The sequence below is a fragment of the Pan paniscus genome, chromosome 4, assembly GCF_029289425.2.
Source record: "Pan paniscus chromosome 4, NHGRI_mPanPan1-v2.0_pri, whole genome shotgun sequence".
Taxonomy (NCBI): domain Eukaryota; kingdom Metazoa; phylum Chordata; class Mammalia; order Primates; family Hominidae; genus Pan; species Pan paniscus.
The window spans coordinates 164,345,325-164,370,195 of record NC_073253.2 but is presented as its reverse complement, the minus strand read 5'-3'; the positions used below and the strand labels follow the sequence as shown (position 1 = coordinate 164,370,195).

General features: G+C 44.7%; 1 protein-coding gene across 1 annotated transcript in view; it reads left to right on the top strand.

The window, feature by feature from the left end:
- SLIT3 (slit guidance ligand 3) overlaps positions 1-24,871 on the top strand; it is a 639,400-nt gene that overhangs the window by 91,606 nt on the left and 522,923 nt on the right. The window contains exon 4 of the mRNA XM_014345150.4: positions 15,969-16,040. Within this exon, the coding sequence (XP_014200636.3) occupies positions 15,969-16,040 (72 nt within the window). The remainder of the gene's footprint in view (positions 1-15,968; positions 16,041-24,871) is intronic.

The following is a 24,871-nucleotide window of genomic DNA, read 5'->3' as shown; positions in this document are numbered from 1 at the left end:
ATTTGGGTTGGTTCCAAGTCTTTGCTATTGTGAATAGTGCTGCAATAAACATACATGTGCATGTGTCTTTATAGTTGAATGATTTATAATTCTTTGGGTGTATACTCAGTAATGGGATTGCTAAGTCAAATCTGGTTCTAGATCCTTGAGGAATCGCCACATTGTCTTCCACAATGGTGGAACTAATTTACACTCCCACCAACGTGTAAAAGTGTTCCTATTTCTCCATATCCTTTTTAGCATCTATGGTTTCCTGACTTTTTAGTGATCGCCATTCTAAGTGATGTGAGATGGTATCTCATTGTGGTTTTGATTTGCATTTCTCTAATGACCAGTGATGATGAGCTTTTTTTCATATGTTTGTTGGCTGCATAAATGTCTTCTTTTGAGAAGTATCTGTCCATATCCTTCGCCTACTTTTTGATGGGGTTGTATGTTTTCTTCTTGTAAATTTAAGTTCTTTGTAGATTCTGAATATTAGCCCTTTGTCAGATGGATAGATTGTAAACATTTTCTCCCATTCTGTAAGTTGCCTGTTCACTCTGATGATAGTTTCTTTTGCTCTTCAGAAGCACTTTAGTTTAATTAGATCCCATTTGTCAATTGTGGCTTTTATTGCCATTGCTTTTGGTGTTTTAGACATTAACTCTTTGCCCATGCCTATCTCCTGAACTGTATTGCCTAGGTTTTCTTGTAGGGTTTTTATGGTTTTAGGGCTAACATTTAAGTCTTTAATCCATCTTAATTTTTGTCTAAGGTATAAGGAAGGCGTCCAGTTTCAGTTTTCTGCATATGACTAGCCAGTTTTCCCAATACCACTTATTAAATAGGGAATCATTTCCCCATTGCTTGTTTTTGTTAGGTTTGTCAACGTTCAGATGGTTGTAGATGTGTGGAGTTATTTCTGAGGCCTCTGTTCTGTTCCATTAGTCTATATATCTGTTTTGGTACCAGTACCATGCTGTTTTGGTTACTGTAGCCTATTAGTGTAGTTTGAAGTCAGGTAGCATGATGCCTCCAGCTTTGTTCTCTTTGCTTGGGATTTTCTTGGCTATACAGGCTCTTTTTTGGGTTCCATATGAAATTTAAAGTAGTGAACTCCCATTCACAATTGCAACTAAGTGAATAAAATATCTAGGAATACCACTAACAAGGAATGTGAAGGACCTCTGCAAGGAGAACTACAAACCACTGCTCAAGGAAATAAGAAAGGATACAAATAAGAAAACATCCCATGCTCATGGATAGGAAGAATCAGTATTGTGAAAATGGCCCTACTGCCAAAGTAATAATATGTAGATTCAATGCTATTCCCATCAAGCTACCCAATGACTTTCTTCACAGAATATGAATTTCTTAATTTATAAGTAAGCAACTGGAATTTTGATGTTTCAAAACACTACTATGAATTCTTTGAGGCAGATCTTTCCTTTTCTTTTTTTTTTCTTCCCTGTTTGCCCCCAGGTAAGCAAACAGTAGGTGCTTGTTAAATTTGACATAAGAATTGTGTAGTCTTAGTCCATTCCAGCTGCTATAACAAAATGGCATACTCTGGGTGGCTTATAAATAAATAAGGGGAAGTCCAAGATCAAGGAAGGTGCCAGTATACTTGGTGTCTGGTGAGGACCCACTTTCTGGTCATAGATGGTGCCTTCTGGCTTATGTGCTCACATTGTGGAAGATGCAAGGAAGCACTAATCCCATTCATGAGGGCTCCACCCTCATGGCCCAATCACCGCCCAAAGGTCCCACCTCCAAATGCCGTCATCTCAGTGGTTGAATTTTGAATGTGAATTTTAGTGGGGGAAGGACAGAAACATTTGGACCATAGCACAGGGGAACACAAGAAGGCAGCTAAGATGGATAATGAACAGTGATGATAATTCAGGTCATTTAGCCGTTCTTAGTTCTTTTAAGCCTAAGCTGAGTTTGAACATCAAACACATCATGATTTTGGTTATTGAAGGCAAAGGAGTGTGAATGTGGAGCCCTTTGCCTTCATTCACAATTGAAAATATGTTATTTGTGTTAGGTAACTACCTCTGTTCATCCTATACTGGCTCTAACTTGGAGATGACGTTGAATTCTTTTCAGGATGGACTTGGTGCCGTGTGTGTGTGTGTGTGTGTGTGTGTGCGTGTGTATGTATGTATGTATGTGTATGTAAAACAGAGAAAGATAGTGGTCCAGAGGCCAACACACCTGGAATCTATTTGTGAGGGTCCCTGCTTCAGTCCACGAATTGGGCCATTCATTTATTTCTCAGTAAGTGAACATCTGGGATTCAGTTTGAAACGCCACTAAGTTTGGATGGGATCGCAAAGCTGTGGTTGGGATGTGGAACTGCTCGCCTGAGATGGGAGTGAGCGAGGTGAGCCGGGGCTCTTAAACTATTTCTGCAGACTTCAGTTCAAATGCAATAGCCAGAGGGTTGAGAAATCCTTCCTGTGCTGGAAAAACATTAAAAAAAAAAAAAAAAAAGAATAAGGAAAAGATTCAATCAGATCGAAGTGACAATGCAATCTGAAAAGTGCCCCTTTCCCCCTTTTACCCAGCTCCCTTTCCATCCTACAGTTCTCATATTATCCAGGTATCTTCCTTTTCTAGCAAAAAGAAAAAAAAAACAAAAAAACCTTGGACCTGAATCGAGAAGAAATGCTATGAGAAAATAAAAATTCTAATTAGTTATAGATGAGAATTGGTCACAGATAATTATTCTACGTTCTTTGGCTTATGCCAGAAAAGGCTTAAAAGAACTCTTTTTGTTGTTGCTGTATATGTAAATGTAGATGTAAATGCCTAGATAAACACACAGAGAGGCACACCATCATTAACAGATCTTGCAGATTTTGAGTGTTTAGAACAAAAATGAAAGAGAAATTTGTCATTCACAAACTAGGAATGTTTGAATCGTTTACTGTCAGGACTTTGTCACTTTGAACTAACTCAGAACAAAAGAAAAGGCCAATGGGTTCAAACAGGATCATTTTAAACAGTACACTTCCAGAAAATGTGTGCTGAGTTGTACCTGCCCTCCCTGATATCTACTAGCTAGAGTATTTCTATTTCAATTTGCATCTGGCAGTTTCCTACCTGTGAGTGGAAGGGGTTGGAGACCTAGATGAAAGGCCTTAGAATAACCCAGAGAGAACATGGAGAATCTGTGGTGGACTGTGCTCATGCCATCTGATTTAGAACCAGCTTTGCTGCATTGTTTTGGGGGTCTTAAAAGGGGAAAAAAATCCTAATAGGTGCCTGAAGTATTTTTCTCTTAATTCCTCATAGAAATGAGTAGATATTAACCACAGGCTGCCCAAGGCATGCTTAGCATCTTGATGGAGCGTGCTTTTGCAGAGTGTTGCTAACGCATTCTCAGTCCCTCTTCCCTGCCCCCAACATAGCCCTGCCATATTTATTCCCAGACAGCATGGAAAAGAGAAAGTTAGCTTTTGGGGGACATCTGCTTTTTCCTTTTATTAATCGCACCCCTCACTCTTCTCATATAGAAACCTTATGTGGATGTCCCACCTGGTGTAAGAATGCTTGCCCTGACTCTGGCTTCACTCTGTTCTGAAGCTGCCTCTGCTTCTCTCACCCTACTGCACAGAACTGCTGGCATGAGCCTCTTGCTCCAAGCTCTCAGGACCCTCTTTCAAGCAGTATGGGTCAAAGTGTTTGATTTGTGCTACTGTGATTGTGACTGTTCAGTAACCTGGTTGTGATACTCTGGAAGGTGCCTAATGAAATACTCTAGTTTTAACAGCTGAAGTGAAATAGCCAGCACAGGGGGCTTGGGCAGCAGCACACAACTTATAGCACTTTCAGTTGTTCACAAAGTTTGCCCCCTTTGGCTCATCTGTTCCTCAGTAATTCTGTTAGATAAGTGGAGTAGATATTCACTCATTTAGTCATTCAACCAACCAATGAACCAACCAACCGATGAACCAACCAACTAACCAACAAGTATTTATTGAGCACCTACTAGTTGCCAGGCTCAAGTGGCAGTGAACAAAACAGACAAAAATCTTCTCATGGCACTACACATTTGAATGGATATTGTAGTAGGTATCATTATGCCCATTTTCACATGAAGAAACCAAGGCATAGGGAGATTAAATCCTAAGGCCATGCAGTACATTAAAATTCAAATATTCTCTCCAGCTCTCAGAATAAGGAGAATAGAATAGGTCATCTTAGGACTCATCTCATCCAACCCACTGATTCTGTTGATGGAGGAAACCAGGGCTGTGGTTTACATGGAGTTGCATAGCTCTAGGGCAGAGCTAGAATTATATAGCACAGCCTTCCTAAGCCCCAGCGCCATGCCCTGTCCAAGAGTTCTTAGACCCTGCAGAGGCGTATAATTCATAGACTTTGTCATTTGTCACCATCCCTCACCTGCTTAATGAGGCCCCCTCCCTCATTACTCAGCATAGATTTCATGGCTCATTTTCATAATTGCTCTCAGCACATTCCCTCAATTCCTGGGCCCCTCTCTTCCTCCATCATAGTTGCCTGGAAACGCCCTAACCTTGGCTGAATTCGGCCTTCTATTGTTTGCACCCTCTCACCCAGGGGACTTGAATGTTGCTGAAGAAAAACACACACTTCTGTGGATGAATCTCACTTATAGCTCATGACCACTAACCTCAAATGGGCATTGGCTGCCGCCCGGCAACCCTCCAGCCTTTCCTAAGCAGCGATGTCTCACCTTTCCTTCTCAGTCATCATACCTCCTCATCTCTCCCTGGCCTCTACTGAGAATCTGGCTTTGTTTTTCACTGAGGAAACAGAAGTGGTCAGAAGAGACCCTCCACAGACACCCACCATCACATCTGCCACCCCCCGTCCCCTGACTTCTGCCTTCCTGCTGTTGCCACAGGTGACCCATCTCTGGCCCTGCCAAAGGCCACTGCCATCCCTGTGCACTGGGATTACCTCTTGTTGCCTGTTCAGGAGCTTCACTCTAAAATTTTTCTCCCCTCTCCCCTGAATCATCAATGTGCCTCTCTCCTATGTCATTCTCATCAGCACTGAAGCATGTCACGATTTCCTCCATCTTAAACAATAAAACCCGACTTGACCACATTCTCTCCTAGCTGTCAACCCGTTTTCTCTCCTCCTTTATTTTGGATGTCTCAACATCATTGTTTCTTTTTATTTTCCCCCACTCTTTTTTGAACCACTCCTGCTAATAGGTCATGCCCATCTTTGGACCAAGCAACTCTTTGCAGGGTCACCAGTGGGCTCTTCATTGCCCAACCCAATGTTATCCTCATCTTTGTGTCTCAGCAGAAGTTGGCTAACCAGTTCCTCCCTCCCTCCCTATCTCCCTCCTCTCTTGAAACTCTCCCTTCACTTGGCCTTCACAACTATGCTCTCTCTTGCTTCTCCCCCACGACACTGGGGGCTGTTTCCTCCTCGCTCTGGCTGGTGTAGCCCAGAACTCAGTCCACACTCCTCTTGCCTTATCTTCATCTCCCATGGTAACCACATCCAAGTTCATGGCTTTAAATTACCACCTACATCTCTCTATCTTGGTCTTATCCCTGAGTGCCCCATATGTGTATATCCAATCATCTGTTGGGCATCTATAATTGGGAATATTTGTAGGCATATCAAATTTAACATATCCAAATCTGCCCCCAACCCCCTGCTCTACCCACAGTCTTCCCCCATCTTGGGTAACAGTAGTTCCAAAGTTTTAGATGCACAGGCCAAAATATCAGCCTCATCCTTGACTCCCCTTTTCTCTCTTGCCTTGCCTCCAATCCATCAGCAAATCCTGTCTGCTCTACCCTCAAATTATTTATAGAATTTGACTACTTCTTAACACCTCTGCGGCTGTTATCCTGGTAGCAGGGTAAAGAGCATTCCCAGAGAAGGGAAGAGCATGTGCAAAAACTCTGATCCGGGGAAAGCTGCAAGAGTAGAAAATCTCCAAAGAGATCCAGGAGTGATTCTTGAATCTGGGGAGTTGTCTGCTTTCTTGGCCGCATTATGAGATGTCATGGGGAAGAGGTCACTATAGGGATGCAGCTTTGGTGATTGCCAAGTGGTCTGACTGCCTGAAATGGGTCTGGCCAGCTCTGAAGTTATAAATGACTATTAACTTGCATGTACATTATTATCTGCTGTGTGTGTGTGTGCACATTCACATGCACGCATAAATATGTGCTTTCTTCCACCCTAGATATGTTTTCTTGGAGTCTGAGCCCTAGTGTACTAATATATACCCTTGTACAATCTTCTGGGGCTCCCCAGAGACCCATGCCCTTGACTGTAGTCCTAGATAAAGCAACCTATTGGCTACGGCCTCTGGGGTTCCCCTGCATTGTTCTGGGCAAAATTTACTTAGGCCTGTGAATCAGCCATCCTGGAACTAGAGGACTCACAGTGCCTTTTGGCCCATTCTCTGCAGAACCAGTGATTTTCCACCTCTGTGTAGACAGGACTCTTGTCCATCTTCTCCCTCACCCCCTTCGTTTCTCCTGAAATCAAGGTCTTCTGGATGCAGGGGCATTTGGGCATCAGGGGCATATGGGAGTAGCCAGGGCAGGGGTCAGAGGCAGGGCAGGGGTCAGAGGCAGGGCAGGGGTCAGAGGCAAGGCAGGCTCAGGCCATTATGTACTCTACATTTCCCTAACAGCCATGTCATTGGAGAAAAAGTAATCCAATGTGAGGTACAGGAAAGGTCAAAAGAGGTTGTTTGGTATGTCTGTGTTGTGGGCAAGGGTGGGGTGGGGGAGCTTTGTGCTTGTTTTCTTTTCATACTGGAGTCCTGAGCTGGATCTCAGTAGGATGTGATCCTGACAAAGCCCCCAGAGTTGTCTATAACCACATAAATAGGGCAAGGATTTCCTGAGACTCTCATAGCCTTCTTCTGAAACCAGAGAGGCAGGGCCGGCAAATATACCTTGTTTCTATCCTCCCTGCTGGGATTATTGGGCATCCTTCTGTCAACCAAGGCTCCAAAAAGTTAGAGAAGCAGAATGGCAAGGGGGTTAAAATCACAGGTTTTAGTGTCCAAGAGACCTCTGATCAAGCCTTAAGTTTGGGCTGTGTGGTTTTGGAAAAGCTACATAACCTTGCTGTGCCTCAGTTTCCTTATCTTAATGACTGTAACAGTGTCTGCTTCAAGAGTTGCTTTAAGGACGAAGTGAGATAATACAGATAAAACACCTAACACAACACTTAGCTCATAGTAGTAAGTGCCCTATGTGAAGATAAAAAAGGAAGGAAGGATGGATAGATGGACAAGGACGAAGATTTTCATTTTTTTTATTTTATTTATTTATTTTTGAAATAGGGTCTTGTTCTGTTGCATAGGCTGGAGTGCAGTGGGATGATCTTGGCTCACTGCAACCTCCACCTCCCAAGCTTAAGCAATCCTCCCACCCAGCCTCCTGAGTAGCTGTGAGTATAGGTGTGTGGCACCATGCTCAGCTAATTCTTTGGATTTTTTGTAGAGATGAGGTTTCACTATATTTCCCAGGCTGCTCTCAAACTTCTGGACTCAAGCAATCCTCCCGCTTTGGCCTCCCAAAGTGCTAGGACTGTAGGCATGAGCCACTGCACCTGGCTGACAAAGAGATCTGTGCTGTTTTGATGCTTAAGGCATACTGGTGGTTAAGATAGTCCTCAACAAAATATCCAAGTGTTCCTGTAGATTTCCCAGCTTCCTTTGCAGCTAGGTTTGTGCCATGTGACTAGTTCTGGCCAATCATGTGAGAAGTGGTATGAGTCACTGCTGGGTCAAGGGAGTTAAGAGCTGATGTACTTCCTCCTTCCTTCTCTTCCCCTGGCACAGCAGCCTTGGAGGCCACATGTTCTCTAAGGTATCATACCACATGGAACAAGCCCTTTACGTGAGTGTGGAATAAGTGTTTATTGTGTTAACCCACTGAGATTTTGGAGTTCATTTGTTATTGCCTTGTTGACCGATATAGTCATCTATGAAGGAGAAATAAATCTCCTGAATTTCCAACCTCTTGGGACATCTAGGGACAATTATAGTGATAATAACAGTAGCTGTAACAGCTACCACTTATTGAGCCCTTGAGAAACATTGCAAAGCCCTTTACAGATGTTAAACCATTCAGCCCTTTCAGGTATCCCATGAGGTACATGTTTTGCTATTACATAATAATTGTGTTCCTAAAATAATCTTTAGGTTATTTTTTAAAAGGGTTCTTGCAAACATCTTCAGTGAGGGAAAAAAAAAACTGCTTAGGGATCAGAATTTTAAAGTATGACCACAAAGTTCTTTCTCCTACAGAAATGTCAAAAATAAAGGGGTTTTTAATTGCTATTAGGACTTTCAGAACTTACAAACTAAAAAATAACTGATTTCAAAACTGGTGTAAGCCAGCCTAAATGTCATTGATCAAATACTGAATACCACGGAAGATAAATCTCAGGTCAACTCGCGGCTAAGCCATCAAAATAAATTGTGGGTTGGTCCACACTTACTATAAGGAAGCTCCATTATATCTCAATGAAGCTGCTTGTCCCTCCAAAAAAGGGAAGCCTCAAAGGCAAAGAATAGCATCATTCAACTAAAATGGCCCTGGGTATTGAGTCTGTAAGCCATTAGGCTTTCCTGCCCCACATATGGGGACCATTCCTGATCATGACACTGGTATAAAACAACAACCATCACAAATTAGCTTCCTTGCTGAATTGCTCAGATTACATCCAGTTTGCATTATGAAAATTTGCATAGCAGGAAAAAAAAGCCTGAATTGGCTGTTAGACAGGTGAGGAAACCAAGGAAGTAAAAGGCCTTCAGTAACTACAGTAAACAACTAGTGGGAACAGCCCCAGATCAAGGATCTCTACTCTTTTGACTCTCCAGAGTTCAAGTTTTTTGCCCCTGAGTTATAGTGACATCTGTACATCTTCATAGTTGATGATGTCATCTCTGAACTGATGTTTGAGGCTTGTGAAGTTTGGTTCTGCCCTTGCCCGGAGTCTGCAGTCATCATCCCTGGCGCTTGCTGGCCTGGAGCAGCAGCTGGCAGGAAGCATTGTCCCTCTCCCTCTCTCCATTGGGGGTGGCATGGAGCTTTTGCACTAGATAACAAAGCTGCTTGGGTCCTTGTTGTTGAGACATGTGAGTGTTTCTGAAAGTACCAGTAGACGGAGAAAGAATTCAGGCTGCCTAAGAAGCTGCCTGGGGAAGGGGAAACAATTGAGTTCATTACTAAAGCAAGCAGTCCTGGTGACCTGTAGGGGTTAGCACACTTTGACTTTCTTCCTCCCTCAGGCCTGATTGGGCAGCTGACAGCCCACAGCTCCCTGAGGAAAGGAGGGGATTTGATGTGCAGTGGGCCATGCCCAGGCCCTAGTGGCCCCTCACCCCTTCCCTTTCCTGAGGGAGGGGAAGTAGTGACCCCTTCACCCTGCTCACCTTACTTGTCAGTGAGGTTGATACCTCTGAAAGCTGAGTCTCTAAGAAGTTTCTGAACGATGAAGACAGACTCAGGTAGGCAGGCCCTCTGGGAGCCCTGTTTACCCTCACACAGTCTGACTTCCCGGATCAGCAGGGCTATTGATTCATCAGGCTCCCCTAGCTGGCCTTTCCTACCTTTTGATTTATTCATGAAATTCAGCAGGCCCTTCTGGAAGGTTCTTTGTGTGCCTGATGCTGTGTTGGCTACTGTTGGGACGCAAAGGACTTTTTAGTTGTATTTCCCACCCTTAGTCCTTGAAACTTAGATGATAAGACAGTTTATAATGAAGGGCTAAATTAAGAATTCTCACTACACATAGTAGGTAAGAGCACAGGCTTAGCAGCAGGCACCTGGGTTCAAGTCCCACCAACTATCACGTTGGTCAAGCTTGACTTTGGGCAAGTTCTTAACCTTCTTAGGCCAGTATTTCCTAAATATAGGGATGCTAAGAGCACTGGCCTCCGAATGTTTCCATGGAGATTAAATGAGATAGTGCATGTAAAGTGCTCAGTACAATGCCTGGCTCATGGTTTTAGTATTATTACTAACTACTGCTATTAGCTGTCAAAACATATTTGAGAGATTTCAGCATTGCAGAAATCCTGAATCTAAACACACCACCTTCCGCACAGTGTTCCTCCCTTCTCTATTCCTCTCATTAGGGATTGGTAATTTGACTGATCAGTTACCCCACCTGGAGCGACTTTTCATACCTGCACTCCTGTAACTCCCTGAATCCTCATGTACATCCTGTCACAAAACCCAGCCGATTATACCTCACCTCTCTCTCCTACACTTCAGCCGCACTGTTATCCTTAACCAGGTCTTCACGCAGAGACCAATCCTCACGTACATCCTGTCACAAAACCCAGCCGATTATACCTCACCTCTCTCTCCTACACTTCAGCCGCACTGTTATCCTTAATCAGGTCTTCATGCAGAGACACTAGTTACCCAAGAACACTTTTAACTGGTTTTCCTGCTTCCGATTTCAACCTCCTCCAAACTGGGCTTACTGCTACTCAGGAGACATGTGTATATGTATGTATGTGTGTGTGTGTGTGTATATTTATATATATATATATATAAATATACACACACATATGTGTGTGTGTGTGTGTGTGTGTATAGTTTGTTTGTTTGTTTGTTTTTTGAGTTGGAGTCTTGCTCTGTCGCCCAGGCTGGCTTGCAGTGGTGGGATCTCAGCTCACCACAACCTCTGCCTCCTGGGTTCAAGTGATTCTCCTGCCTAAGCCTCCCGAGTAGCTGGGATTACAGATGTGCATCCCCATGCCAAGCTAATTTTTATATTTTTAGTAGAGACGGGGTTTCACCATGTTGGCCAGGCTGGTCTCGAGCTCCTGACCTCGTGATCTGCCCACCTTGGCCTCCCAAAGTGCTGGGATTACAGGCATGAGCCACCACGCCCGGCCGAGAACTTTTTAAAATTCAAACCAGATTATCACTCCCTTGCTCAAACCCTTTCTCTGGCTCCCTCTTACTATCTGTAAAAAGCCAAACCCAAATTCTTTATTATGGATAAAAAGGCCCTTTGTGGTATGACTGCTGCCTAGTTGTACACCTTCATCACTTGTGTTCGCAGGTCACCTCTGTGTTCTAGCAGTGCAAGCCTGCTTCCCAAATACTCCTGTCTCCTGGCCCTCCATGGAGTACAGAGCACATACTGCTCTCTCAGTCTAGAAGTCTCCATCTCTGTCTCCTAAAGAGTTCTAGTCATCCTTTAAAACTAAACTCAAAACCATCTTCCTTGGGAAGCCTTCTTTTAACAAGGACTGGGTTAGCTGCTGCTCCACTGTGTTCCCACGACACCTTCGCTTTCAAGAACATGGCAATTTTTTGTTTTCAGGTCTGTCTTCTTCACTAGCATATGACATTTTTAAAAGAAGGGACTGTATCTTATTCATTTTTGTATGTTCATATTGAAAAACTGGAGAAATGAAAGAATGGATGGATGGGTAAATGGTGGTTGGATGGATGAGTGAATGCTTGGGTAGATGGGTTGGTTGATGGATAGATGGATGGTGGTTGGATGTACAGATAAATGAACAGTTGGATGGATGAATGGTTGAATGGATACATGGATGGGTTCGATGAAGTGGCAAAAACTTCTATTTATATCTTACACCCAGGTACATCTAGAAAGGCCTTTAGTGGTTCCACAAAGACAAGGGCCTATTTCTTAGTGCTTCTCAATTCAGGCTGAAAAGCAGTATGGCTTTGCAACTCAGCAGCCAGTTGGTTTTTTTTTATCTTTATGCTCCCCATTGTTGCATCAGGAGAGCTGAGGAGTTTTGATCTTAGTGGGAGAGGGAATACCTAGGAAGGCCTTATCCTGTCATTGCCCTGGCCCACATCTCATTTGCTGACTTCCTCAGTTCTGTCCTCATATGAGTTCCATTCAGTCCTGTTCTCCATTCAGTAGTCATGGATTTACTTCCAGCTTGAACTATGGCAGGAGATTTCCACCTCTGGACCCAGAGTAACAGAACAGCAGATGGCATGAGTGTACCATGGCCAATAGCCGCTGTCTGCACCCGGCACTTACCTGTTTATCAGGAGAACAGCATGTCTCATTCTGTTCATTTTCCTGTTGAGGGGCTGCTTTCACAGAAGCCACATGGGAAGTGTACCTTATGCAGCTTGGAGCCTTCATGATCTTTTCAAGGAAGACTTTCCAGGCCCGGCTGTTCACTCAGTAAACATAAGTAAATCCTGCAGTTACCTGGAAATACAGTATCTAGCTCCTTCTGATATTGAGAACCAGCAGGCGACCTGCTCGAGCTTAAGTGGAAAGGTCCCAAGGCTTTTGGGAGCAGAGCCCCACCCATCTGTCCCAGAATCCTCATTCAGGGTTTATGAAGCAGTGGGCAGCACACAATTGGCTAAATTTAGTTATATTCTTATTTTTGTCCAGCCACAAATACCGGCAAAAAACTGAAAATGATTCCTTCCCTTCCAGGAGCCTTGGAGCCAAGCTGGTTTTATTTTTAGCTTCAACTCTGGTTTAGGGTTTTCAGCAAACCGAACACCCTACTCACTGAAGACAGCAGCAAGCTGGGTTTTAGGATTTTTGCCTGGAATGGAGTGTTGGCTCTCTGAATATAACTCTTAAAAGACTTTGTACACTTGTGACAATAGAGGGTGGTTCCAGACAGACCCACATAGAGACTCAGTTCTTGCCTTGGGGACCTCCAAGAGAGTTCCTTTCCAGGGAAGGCAATGTACACAGGGTGGTTCGTTGCCTTGGATGGGTTGGAGGAAGTGGCAACTCTGGATGAAAAGAAACAGAAAAATTAAGAAAGGGAGAGGGAGCTGTTATTTATTGAAAGGCTTTGAGTAGCATGGTGGTTCAGAACTAGAGCTCTGCAGGCTGACTGACTGGGTGCAAATCCTGCCACTACCACTTCCTGACATTGTGGCCTTGGGGATGGCTTGACCTCCCAGGCTTCAGGTTCATTCTGTATGAGACAGGATTAATAATGACACCTACCATGAGCACTGCTGCAGTTATGATCCTGCCTGTGTAGCACGTGGCATGGCGTTTGACATGCATGTAGAACTCAATCCATACCATTATCATCACTGTTGTCATGCTCTTATTGCAGTGCTGAACGCTTGCGTAAACACTGTGTCATTTAAGACTCACTAACCCATTTTGCAGATCTGAAACTGAGGTCCAAAGGGCTAGATAGCTTGCCTCAGATCCCACAGCAAGAGCACAATATAGCCAGACCTGTGCCCAGCCCCGGTGAATCCCACATACATCACATCAAGCCTTCTCCAGTTCCAACGGCTTCCACCTGTTATCGCTGAGTACATGGGAACTACTCAAAACATAAAAATAGATGTTGCCTCATCCTCCTCTTCCTGGAGTCCCCCACTTTTTTTTTTTCTACTTTAGTGATGGGAACACACAAAAAGCAGATACTGGCAGTGGTCAAAGAGCACCAGGCAAAATCAGAGACAGACAGTGGAACGGTGATTGCCAGGGGCTGGGAGAAGGAGGGATGGGGAGTTATTGTTCAACAGGGACAGAATTTCGGTTTTGCAAGATGAAAAAGTTCTGGAGATTAGTTGTTCAATGATGTGAATATACTCAACGCTACTGAACTAACTACACTTTTAGTGTACAGTTTTTTTCTTGCTAAGAAGATAAATCTCATGATATGTGATTTTACTGCAATTTTTAAAAAATAAAAAGCACTGGGGTAAGAGTCAGGCTGCCCTCAGCCGGGCACGGTGACTCACTCCTGTAATTCCAGCACTTTGGGAGGCTGAGGCGGGTGGATCACTTGAGGTCAGAAGTTTGAGAACAGTCGGGCCAACATGGTGAAAACCGTCTCTACTAAAAATACAAAAATTAGCCAGGCATGGTGGTGCGTACCTGTAATCTCAGCTACTCGGTAGGCGGAGGTGGGGGAATCACTTGAACCTGGGAGGTGGAGGTTGCAGCGAGCCGAGATTGCACCATTGCACTCCAGCCTGGGCAACATAGCGAGACTCCGTCTCAAACAAAACAAAACGAGTCAGCCCCAGTGGTGGCCAGGGAATTAGAGCTTATCTTATCCAACTTTCCAGCCTTTCCTCCTTGCCTCCTCCTCATCAGGAGTCTCGTGGATGGCATCCCTGCCCAGTGCTTACCCACTCGCTGCATGGCTGTCAGGCTGAGTAGCACCCTCTTGACAGTGGGCTTATTATATGAAGTCTTCAATGCTTCTCTATCACATGCTTTGTCCTGCTTGACCTCCTTCTAGTCGCTCATCCCTCTAAAGTTGTTGTCCATAGACCTAGGAAGAAAGGGGGGAAATGGGAGCAAAATCCCAAATAGGAAATCATGTCTGCTTGGTGGCAGGGGAAGGGGGCCAGGGCTTTGGGGCCAGGAGCTAGGGAGAAGCTCACCTTTTCTATTCCTTAGTTTGCTTTAGCTCTCAGATGGGGATCATACAGTTACATCATGTAATAGGCCATACTCAATTCACTCTAAGTAGAAAAATTCATCCAGGCTATGAACTGCTCTTTGGCTCTGAAAGATACTGGGGACTGTGGGGTGTATGCTTTAATCATGGTTTGGGTGGCTTCCTGTTTCCCTTGCTAGGCTGTGTCAACTCACTAGGGCAGAGGGGCATGGGGCTAGCATGCAGCAGGGCGTCTCTCTTGGCCCAGTGCTCCGAAGAAAGCAGCCTTCATGGAGATCATAATGATGGCTCTGTGTCACTTAAAAACTCAGGTAGCCTTTCTGTGGGTGTTTAGCATTGACCATGCTTAAGAGAAACTGGCTCTGTTGGCCAACATCCAATGTGAGCCATCCCTACTGGGCAGATTTTGCCACAAGCCATACCTCATGCCCAGACCTTGGTCCCTGACCCAGGGCCTACTTCTCCATCTCCAGGGATGGTGATAAGGGTCTACAATACTGTTAGGGGCCCATGAAAATGTTTTAATTTCTTCTAATATTGGAAGACAAAAATGAACTTTTGGGTAGAAATGTTATGTAATAATATATTTGCATTTATACCGACATAGTTATAAAATGTAATATTAAAAAAATTTTTGATGGAGAAAGCAGCCCACAAAGGCAAAATTGCCAAGGACCCACAAAACTCACAATGGAATCCTACTCTGGTCCACAGAGCCAAGATGGCCAGAATTCCATTTTGTTCCTCAATCCAAGGTGATCTGCCATGCCCTCTTCTTTGTTCCTGAAGCAACTACTATCTGCTCCCACGATCACTGTTTAGGATCCTGAATATTTCCTCTGATATTTCATTTAAGGTTTCTTTTTCTTCTTCTTTTTTTTTTTTTTTTTTTTGAGACAGAGTCTTGCTCTGTCGCCAGGCTGGAGTGCAGTGGCACGATCTCAGCTCACTGCAACCTCTGCCTCCTGGGTTCAAGCGATTCTCCTGCATCAGCCTCCTAAGTAGCTGGGACTACAGGCATGCAGCACCATGCCCAGCTATTTTTTTTGTATTTTTATTAGAAACGGGGTTTCACCATGTTGCCCAATGATGGTCTCGATCTCTTGACCTCATGATCTGCCTGCCTCGGCCTCTCAAAGTACTGGGATTACAGGCGTGAGCCACCGTGCCTGGCCCATTTATGTTTTTAGGTGTGTATTTCACATGCCAGTTTCATCACTCAGTAATAGCTACACGGAGCTCATGGTGAGAAAAGTTCAAAAGTCTTGTCTGGAGTCCATGGGAAGGAATACTGTGATCCATTAGTGATGTCTCTCCAAGACTGATGGAGGTGTGGCAGCACAGCGCATGTGTTGTGTTTTTACTTTTGACTGACCTTTGCTTTGCATTCCCAACCTGACTCTAAGCCCCGCCAACAGGGAATATACCTTACATGTGTTGAGCAGCCCATACTGAAAGACGTAGAGAGTCTCTTAATGCCTGTTGATTGATTGACTGATTGATTAAAGTGGTATCTGAATACATTTGATCTGGTTTAATGTCCCCTTGACATCCTTCCATTCTCTTTCCTCTTTAGGCGCCTGAACAAGAATAAGCTGCAAGTCCTTCCAGAATTGCTTTTCCAGAGCACGCCGAAGCTCACCAGACTGTGAGTAGAGTTGCCTTGTGTTCTCTACCTTGTGCCTTGCCTGGCTTTGGTGATGTGGAGGATGTGGTTTGTGGAGCGCCGTGCCGTGTGGAGCTTGGCAGTTAGGCCCTGACATAGAGACTTGGAGCAGGGCTTTGACATGACGTCTACCCCCAACAAACACTTCCAGGCCTGACTTCTTGCTCCTTCTCTCAGACATCAGCGGCTTGCGTGACCAGTGAGGACTAGTGATGTGTGGTAGTCCATCATTGCCTTGCAAGGAGGGAGGCGATGCTTCCATTTATTGTGGGTCTGAACTTACTTCAGGGAAATTCCCTGAGGTGGGGTTTGAGATAGGTTTATTCACACGAGACTGTCAGTGGTCTCAGAAGGCAACGGTTTGGACCGAACACGGCAACCTCATCACCTTGCTGGTTGAAGCAGCTCCTGCCTTTTTCCCACTTCCTAGCGCTGCCAGTCTAGGAACTCTGGGTCTGGGGGGTTATGATTTTGTGGGAAAAGGAAGAAATGTGTTGAATTTTGCTTTATTCTCTTCAGAGGTCCAGGATAAAATGAGGAGAGGGGAGAGTTGGAGATACTTCTATTTATTCAGTGGGAGAATTTGGAAGCCCAGGAGCTGGAGTTGCAGGTGAAGGTGGAGACTGTGATTCATGTATTGTAGATGTCAGGCAAGTGCTAATTAAATTATCGACAGTGAACCTGAAATCATGCTGGCAGTGACTCAGTTCATGGGGTGTACTGAATCGCCTAAGGTACACCTTTCTGAATGAAGCGACACAGTCCTGGATGGCTTTGCAGTCAAGTAGCAAGATTTACAGCCTGGCTGGGAAGGCTTTAACATTGCAGGGAGGCTCCAACGTTGTGGCCACCATTCTCATTCCCAGTGGTTGCATTTAATGCCTACTTGTGCAGCCAAACACTGCATATAGGCTCTGGGATAAATTGGGAAACATGAAACACATGTCAGTGTGTGCACTTATGAATGAGTTCTGAATTAGGAATATATATTTCTATATGTCTATACACACACACACACACACACACAGAGACTATATACATAAATTTATTTTAAAAGGGCACTTTGCTGGAACAAGAACAGGCAAGGGTTGGCTGGTATTCCAATCATGCAGTGGTCTCGCTTGCCTTCTCTAGGACACACCTGCACTTTGTCAGGTCTCCTCTTGCTGTGTGCCCCATTTCTCTGGCTCAGTCGCCCTAGCTGACTTTGCTAAATGTAGGAAAGGCTATACCCTCCTTTTTACTCTTCCAGTCTGGGTCTGCCTGGATGGGCATGGGGGCGGAGGAAATGCTGTTCAGCAGCCCGGGGGTCCAGAAGAGCTGGATAAACTACGCCAAATGGGCATACCAGAAACCACCCTGGTTTGTAACATCCCCTGCCTTTCATAGCCCTGCCCTTAGGTGCTCACGTAATCACCTTCTCTCCACCCAGTATTGCATTGCACCTTTCAACCTGCTGTTAACTAAGTACTACAGCAGAGTATATACTATTCATCTGAGACATAAGCATCAGTTTAAAGGCAAAGGGAAGGTACCTGGGAGGCTGGAAAGCTGGACGACTTTATGTGGGTGGGGTCTGAGCATCCCAGCTGCTGCAGGATGTCAGGTGGGCTGGTTCTTGCTCACAGAAACCTTCCCATGGCTATCAGGTGATGGCCATTTTTTGCAGAGTTGGTCTTGATCCAGGCAAAGTAGGAATTTCAAGTGGTGATAACAGGTATCTGAGATTCTGGGAGCCAGGCACGTGGGCATGGGGAACCTATGAGTTATGTCATCTGCCACGTCCTGAGAGAGCTTGAGAGAGTCACTTTTCCTTCGGTATCTAAATATCATCAGTAAAGGGAGATACCCTCTCCTCCCTTTTACCTACCTTGTAGAGGAACTGTAAGTATCCAATGAGATCATGGTGTACTTGTGTTTTGTAAAGTGCTGTATAAGTGTAAGCACCAAGACAACTATTATTACTCCTACAATTCCTGTCTTTACAACCTCAGTTTCTGATCTCCTTTCTCTGGGAGGCATGAAGAGACTAGGAGTTGCAATAAGCGTTGAGGTAAATTACCCTGAGCTTTTGCTTCAAGTCAGAGAGCTGCAGCTGGGAAGGCAGGAATGGTATTTGACTCATTTTGGTATCCATCTCTTGCTGGGTCCGTGTCCGGGCATAGCTCGGCACACATAGGCACTCCGTCAGTGATGGTTGAATGGGTAGATGAATAAATGAATGATATAGGCCTAAAGATATAAACAGTGCCCTTGGTGAGCTTTGATTCTTTTATCCACTGTTCATTCATTTATTCATTCACTCACGCATTCAGTAAGGTTTTCCCTGGGTGTCTGTTCCAGCATGGCCTCTGTTCTGGGTGTTGAGCTGTAGACATGAAGGATGCCCAGTTCTCTATGTGCCCTATTATGACACACTTTGAATGGCTGCCAAAAAGCTGAGAGCTAAATATAATTTTTTTATTGAAGCAGCTATATAGCCAAGTTTGGGCTATAATCAGCAATCCCTTTTTCTCTCTGGGCTTGATCTTTGATTTTTCTTAATGGCCCTCTTGTGTCATTGTCTTATTTTGTCAGCCACTCCAGAGCCTTTTTGGAAGTAAGCAGGGTACAAATTAGAAATCAATAGCTGTGCAATCATGAGTGTGTATACATATGCCACTGGCTCTGTTTTGAAAGAGCACTGCATCTCAATAGACACAGTGAGGCATTTTTCATGCTAAATGTGGATTCTATGTGGGTGGCTACACCAGAGTATGCCATGTGGGATAAACAATTCTTGATACTACTTTTTTTATTAGTCTTATAGGCAAAACTACTTAATATTTCGTGTTTATCTGAAGAATATCTCTTGGAAAGTCTATAGTCATGTAATAAAAACAGGCTTTGAATAGTAATGAAAAGGGAAATAATATTTATTAGAACCTATGCTGTGACTATAACACCACTCACTAGCAAGTGACAGAAGTTAGTTTAGTGACTAAAGTTAGTTTAGCCCAAAGAGGCAATATATTGATTCACATAACTGAGAAGAGCAGTGGTAGTTATGAATGGCTTCAGGAACAGCTGGATCCGGGGGCTTGGTGATGTCATTAAGTCTTCATCTTGCTCCTTCACTCCCTTGGAACCGTGGACTTGTTTGTGAGCTAATGCAAAAGACTCAAAATGCACTAATTCAGAGATCCTGGTGAAGAGGGCCTTGGTCAATGTTCCTGTCAGAAAGAACTGAGGGTAGACACTGATTACTTAGCTTGGTCATATATGCCCATGTCCCAGCCAATCAATGTTGCTAATGAGATGGTGTCCTCTGATTATCAAGCTGTGTTCATCCCACTTGCTTAGAGAATGGGTTCCCCATAGTAGAGAGTAATTTTGTTATCAGAAGACAGAAGAGGGGATGTGAAATGTAAAAATAACAGATGTCTGCTAGTGTATTGAGCATCCACTGTATGCAGTTCCCTGCGCTTTGAGTACTTTGGATCCTTACAATAGCACTTTCAGATAGATAATAGTGCTAGCAAACACGTTGAGTGCCAGGTGCTGTTCTGAGCACTTCATGTCTATTAACTCATTTAATTCTCCTAACAACTCTGTGGGATAGGTACTATGGTTAGTACTGTTCTATAGATGTGAAACAAGTGCAGAAAGGTTAAAGAATTTGAACAATATCATACAACTACTTAGCGGCAGAACCAGGATTCACATTTGGTTCACATTTGGGTAAACCTGACTCCAGAGTCTGCATTTGTCTCTACTGGGAGTTCCCTGCCTAAGCCTCAATCAATGCTCTTATTTTATAGAGGAGGAAATTAAAGCTCAAAGTTTAGATTACTGCATATATATATATATCCCATCTATCTAAGAAGCAGTACTGTACTGGGCACTTTGCCTCAATGCTTAGACTTAACCATCACAACAATCATGCGAAGAGAATCATTAAATCTATTTCTAAAGCTTAGGGGTATCTAACTTACCCATAGTTGTATAACTAGGATGCAATGGAACTGGGACTCAGTACACATCTGTGTCTCTGCCAAGTCCTTATGTTTTCTACCATACCACACTGCCATGCTAATTACCATGGGCAGCTGAAGTTATGCTCAAAAGGATTGGTGATGGACCTGTCATATATCCAAGGGATTCCCTTGGGATTTTGCTGGCTACCCTCCGTGCACCCATCCTCAGAGCCAGTGCCATCCGACTCATGTGTGTATTAGTGGGGTATCTGTCCTCTTATTCTGTGTTCAAACACACAGAACATGAGCTATAGAATCCCAGATCTTGGAAGTTCCCTGAACTTATATTGCTGTGGTCTGCAAAATGCCCAGTGAGGTCTCTACGATGCTTGGGTCACTCAATAAATATTTGCCCCCTGCCATCCTGACGTAGATCATGGTCAAGTGTGGAGACTGGGCTTCTGTTCTTTCTAGGCTCCTGCAGCACCTGACCCAGAGCAGAGGACAGGAGGAGGTAGTCAAGTGAAAGGGTTAAGGGGCTGCCCACTGTGTATCCTGAAACCTTTGGCAAGTTACTTAACCTCTCTTGTCTCAGGTTCTTATCAATAACATAGACAATGGTAGAACTGACCTCTCCATGTTGTTGTGAGGATAAATGGGAATTATCTGGGGGAAAATAATTGGCATTGAACAAAGCACGTAGTAAATGCTCCATGGAAGATGGTCACGGCTGACCTTGGCTGGTCAGCTGATGAGAGTAGTGCATATGCTGGGGCTTTGGGCTCTGTGGTATAAACTTTGTAGCACCTAGGGAAGGAGTCCAGTCTCCAAATTAGAGGAGGGTTGGATGAACACTGCACTTGGAGTGGGAAGACCTGAGTCGTCATGCTGGCTCTTCTACCTGTAAGCTGTGTGGCCCTGGGCATGTTACTTGGCCTCTCTGGGCTTCATCTAGAGAGGACAGGATGGAGCATGATCTTGCATGGCCTATGGGCTATTAATTTCTCCCTTTGCCATCCTCTTCCAGGTTTTTCTTTAACCTACTCATGGGAGAGACAATGAAGGATTTCTGGTTATTTAAAGGCTGACTGGTTAATATTGCCAGAAATTCTTTAGAAGGAGCAGAAGGCAAGATTCAGACAGTGATTAAAATCCTCTGCGTGGCTGGGCACAGTGGCTCATGCCTGTTATCTAAGCAGTTTGGGAGGCCAAGGCAGTCAGATTGCCTGAGCTCAGGAGTTCGAGACCAGCCTGGGCAACATGGTGAAACCCCACCTCTACCAAAAATACAAAAATATAGCTAGGCATGATGGCCTGCACCTGTGGTCCCAGCTACTTGGGAGGCTGAGGTGCGGGGATCGCTTGAGCCCTGGAGATGGAGGTTGCAGTGAGCTGAGATCACACCACTGCACTCCAGCTTGGGCGACGGAGTGAGACCCCCATCTCAAACAAACAAAATACACCTTCTGTGTTTTACCAGATGCGAGAGCTTGCGGCAGGGCGGAGGGTGAGTGGTGAGGGACACATGGGTTCACAACTTTTTTTTTTTTTTTTAAGAATTTATCGTTGCAGCTGGGAGCGGTGGCTGACGCCTGTAATCCCAACACTTTGGGAAGCCGAGGCGGGCCGATCACTTGAAGCCAGGAGTTTGAGACAAGCCTGGCCAATGTGGTGAAACCCCATCTCTACTAAAAATACAAAAATTAGCTGGGCATGGTGGTGCATGCCTGTCATCCCAGCTATTCCGGAGACTGAGGCACAAAAATCACTGATCCCAGGAGGTGGAGGTGGCAGTTAGCTGAGATTGTGCCACTGCACTCTAGCTTAGATGGCAGAGCGAGACTCTGTCTCAAAAAAAAAAGAAAGAAAGAAAAAGAAAAGAAAAAAAGTTTATCCTTGCCCTATAAGGATGAGAAGACCAAGGGGCTCCTTTTGGCCCACCTATCCCAGATTCAGGTTCAAATAGTGTGTTCCATATTTGGTAATGGTTTAAAACTTATAGCTGCTGCCGGCCACGGTGGCTCACACCTGTAATCCCAGCACTTTGGAAGGCCAAGGTGGGCGGATGACGAGGTCAAGAGATAGAGACCATCCTGGCCAACATGGTGAAACCCTGTCTCTACTAAAAACACAAAAATTAGCAGGGTGTGGTGGTGCGTGCATGTAGTCCCAGCTACTCAGAGGCAGAGGCAGGAGGATCGCTTGAACCCGGGAGGCAGAGGTTGAAGTAAGCTGAGATCATGCCACTGCACTCCAGCCTGCTGACAAAGTGAGACTCCGTCTCAAAAAAAAAAAAAAAACAAAAAAAAAACCTATAGCTGCATAAGCAGTTGTACTCGCAGCCAGATGGAGGACTTATTTATTCTCCATTCAGTTATACGAGGTATTTGACAGCTTTAAAAAAAAATGCCACTGAGGCTAAACCTGCTGTCATTCACTTGGGCAGTGGAGTTGCAAGTGACTTGGAAAGTTAATCCCCAGGCACCCGACAACTATATGCAATGTGGCCAACCAACTTAGCCCCAAGTCACTGGCGCTGTTATCATGGTGGAGCAGATTCCCCACCAAAAAGTTCAAGGCTGCTAGACTCCAGCTTCCAGGGAACTTGCTTCCCAGGGCTGAGTCCTCCTCTGAACTCGGCTAGTCTGCGCCGCCTCTTCATATTCACCATTTTCTGCTTTTATCACAGGTGTCGCGTATACATGCTCCAAGCCCACACAAATTGGGAGCTGCATTCAGAACCATGATCTCATGTTTCTTTGAGGCAGTCCAATATTAGAGCAAGGATCAGAAACTTGGGAACCAGACGGACCTGGGTTTGAATTCCACCTTCTGGTGACCCTGGGCAAGTGACCTCACCTTTTTCAGTCTTGTGTTGGTTAGCTACACAATAGGAATGCTAATCATAGCTCCTATAATGGCTTGCTCAGCTACCATCACAAAATACCACACACCGAGTGGCTTAAACTACAGAAATGTATTTTCTCACAGTTCTGGAGGACAGAAGTCCAAGATCAAGATGCTGGCTGGATTAGTTCCTCCTGGTGCCTCTCTCCTTGGCTTGCAGATAGCCACCTTCCCTGCTGCCTCCTCACGTGGTTGTGCCTCTGTGGTAGCATAACCCTGGTGTCTCCTCCTCTTCTTATGGGGACACTAGTTAGGTTGGATTAGGGATCCACCTTAATGGCCTCATTTTAACCTGATCACCACTTTAACAACCTGATCTCCAATATGGTTATATTCTGAGGTATTGGGATTAGGGTTTCAACATAAGCATTTCGGGGAGGGAGGGTCAGGGGCATTTCAGCCTTGATCAGTTCCCAAATGTGTGTGGTGAATTTACTAGGGGCAGGTCCTCTGCAAAGTGCTTCACCTATATTCTGTCACTTCCTCTCAGGTTTCAGAGGTAGATACAATATTATCCCCATTTTAGAGATACAGAAACAGAGGCCTAGAGATTTAGACAGCTTGCTCAGGGTCACAGAGCCAGTAACTGGCTGAGCCAAAGTTGAAACTCGAGCTTGCCTGACACCAGAGCCCACATTCCTAACCATGATTCCTGTACTGTACTTTTGAGAAGTTACTAACTAAAGTGCCAGGCGCCTAGTTAGGAATTTAGTAAATGCTAGCTCCTTTATCTCTATGAAGCCCTAAAAGAGCTCAGAGTTGTTGAATGACTGGAGCCCTGTACCTCTAGGTAGTGCTTTCTGCTACTCACAGAGCCCTTTGCAGCCACCTTAGTCTTCCAATTCGGCACTAAACTTTAAAACATAACTACATGCAATATGTGTCCCTATAAAACTCTGCATTGATGTGAAACAGTGCTATAAAAGTGAAAAACCAGTGGAGAAAACAAAAACCATACTACCCAATTTTCCAGTGGAGTTATTGTCTGATGTGGTGAAATGATAATAGCGCAACAGAAAAACCAATCCATCAGGCTGGTGTAGGGCTTCAGAGGCTGCCCACCTGCCTGAAGCTGGATGCAGAGACCTGCTCCCTTGTGCGCTGGCATGGATTTGAGAGGCCGGGGGACAGCAAGACCAGCCTCACCATCTCATACATGGGGTCACGTTTTTCAGGGACACAGCCACCCAAAGCTCATGGAAAATGTCCCGCAAACTGAGTCCCAATTTCCTGATTTTTCTCCCTGTTCCCCCAAACGCTGAACACTGCAGTGAGGCCAGCCTTGTGTTTGTTTTATGGCACATGTCATCAATTCCAGAGTTTGTGATGCTTTTGAAGACAGGTTTTGCTTTAATCTGTGTGTGGACAGAGAATGGATTATGGTGGGTGCTGTGTCATTCTCTCTGTAGTACCTGAAGCCAGAGCCAGGGATGAAGGCCTGGGAGGTGTCGTCTCTCTCCTCCAATAGGATGTGTCCAGCTGAGCATAGAAGCCTGTGGACTTGCCACAGAGTTGATAACAAAGCCAACATTTAAATTGCCTTGTAGATTCTTGCATTACAGAATTTTTGAGCTAGGAATAGCAATCTAGACCAGTGCTTCTCAAACTTTAGTATGTATCTGAACACCTAAGGATCTTGTTAAAATGTGGATTCTGATTGTGTAAGTCTGGAACACGACCTAAGAATCTGCATTTCTAACATATTCCGAAGTGATTGTGCTGGCCTAGCACCACAGCAGAGCAAGGACCTAGGCTATGGTTGTTTTTCAAACTTAGCATATAGAAACAAATATCTTGAAAGGATGGTTAAAATGCTGCATCCCAGGCGACACACCCGGGAAGTCTGGTTCATTAGATTTGGAATGGACCGGGGAATTTGACTTTGTAAATAGGCACCCTAGGTGATTTTGTTGTGTGTCACTTAGGGGCATACTTTAAGAAACATCGATC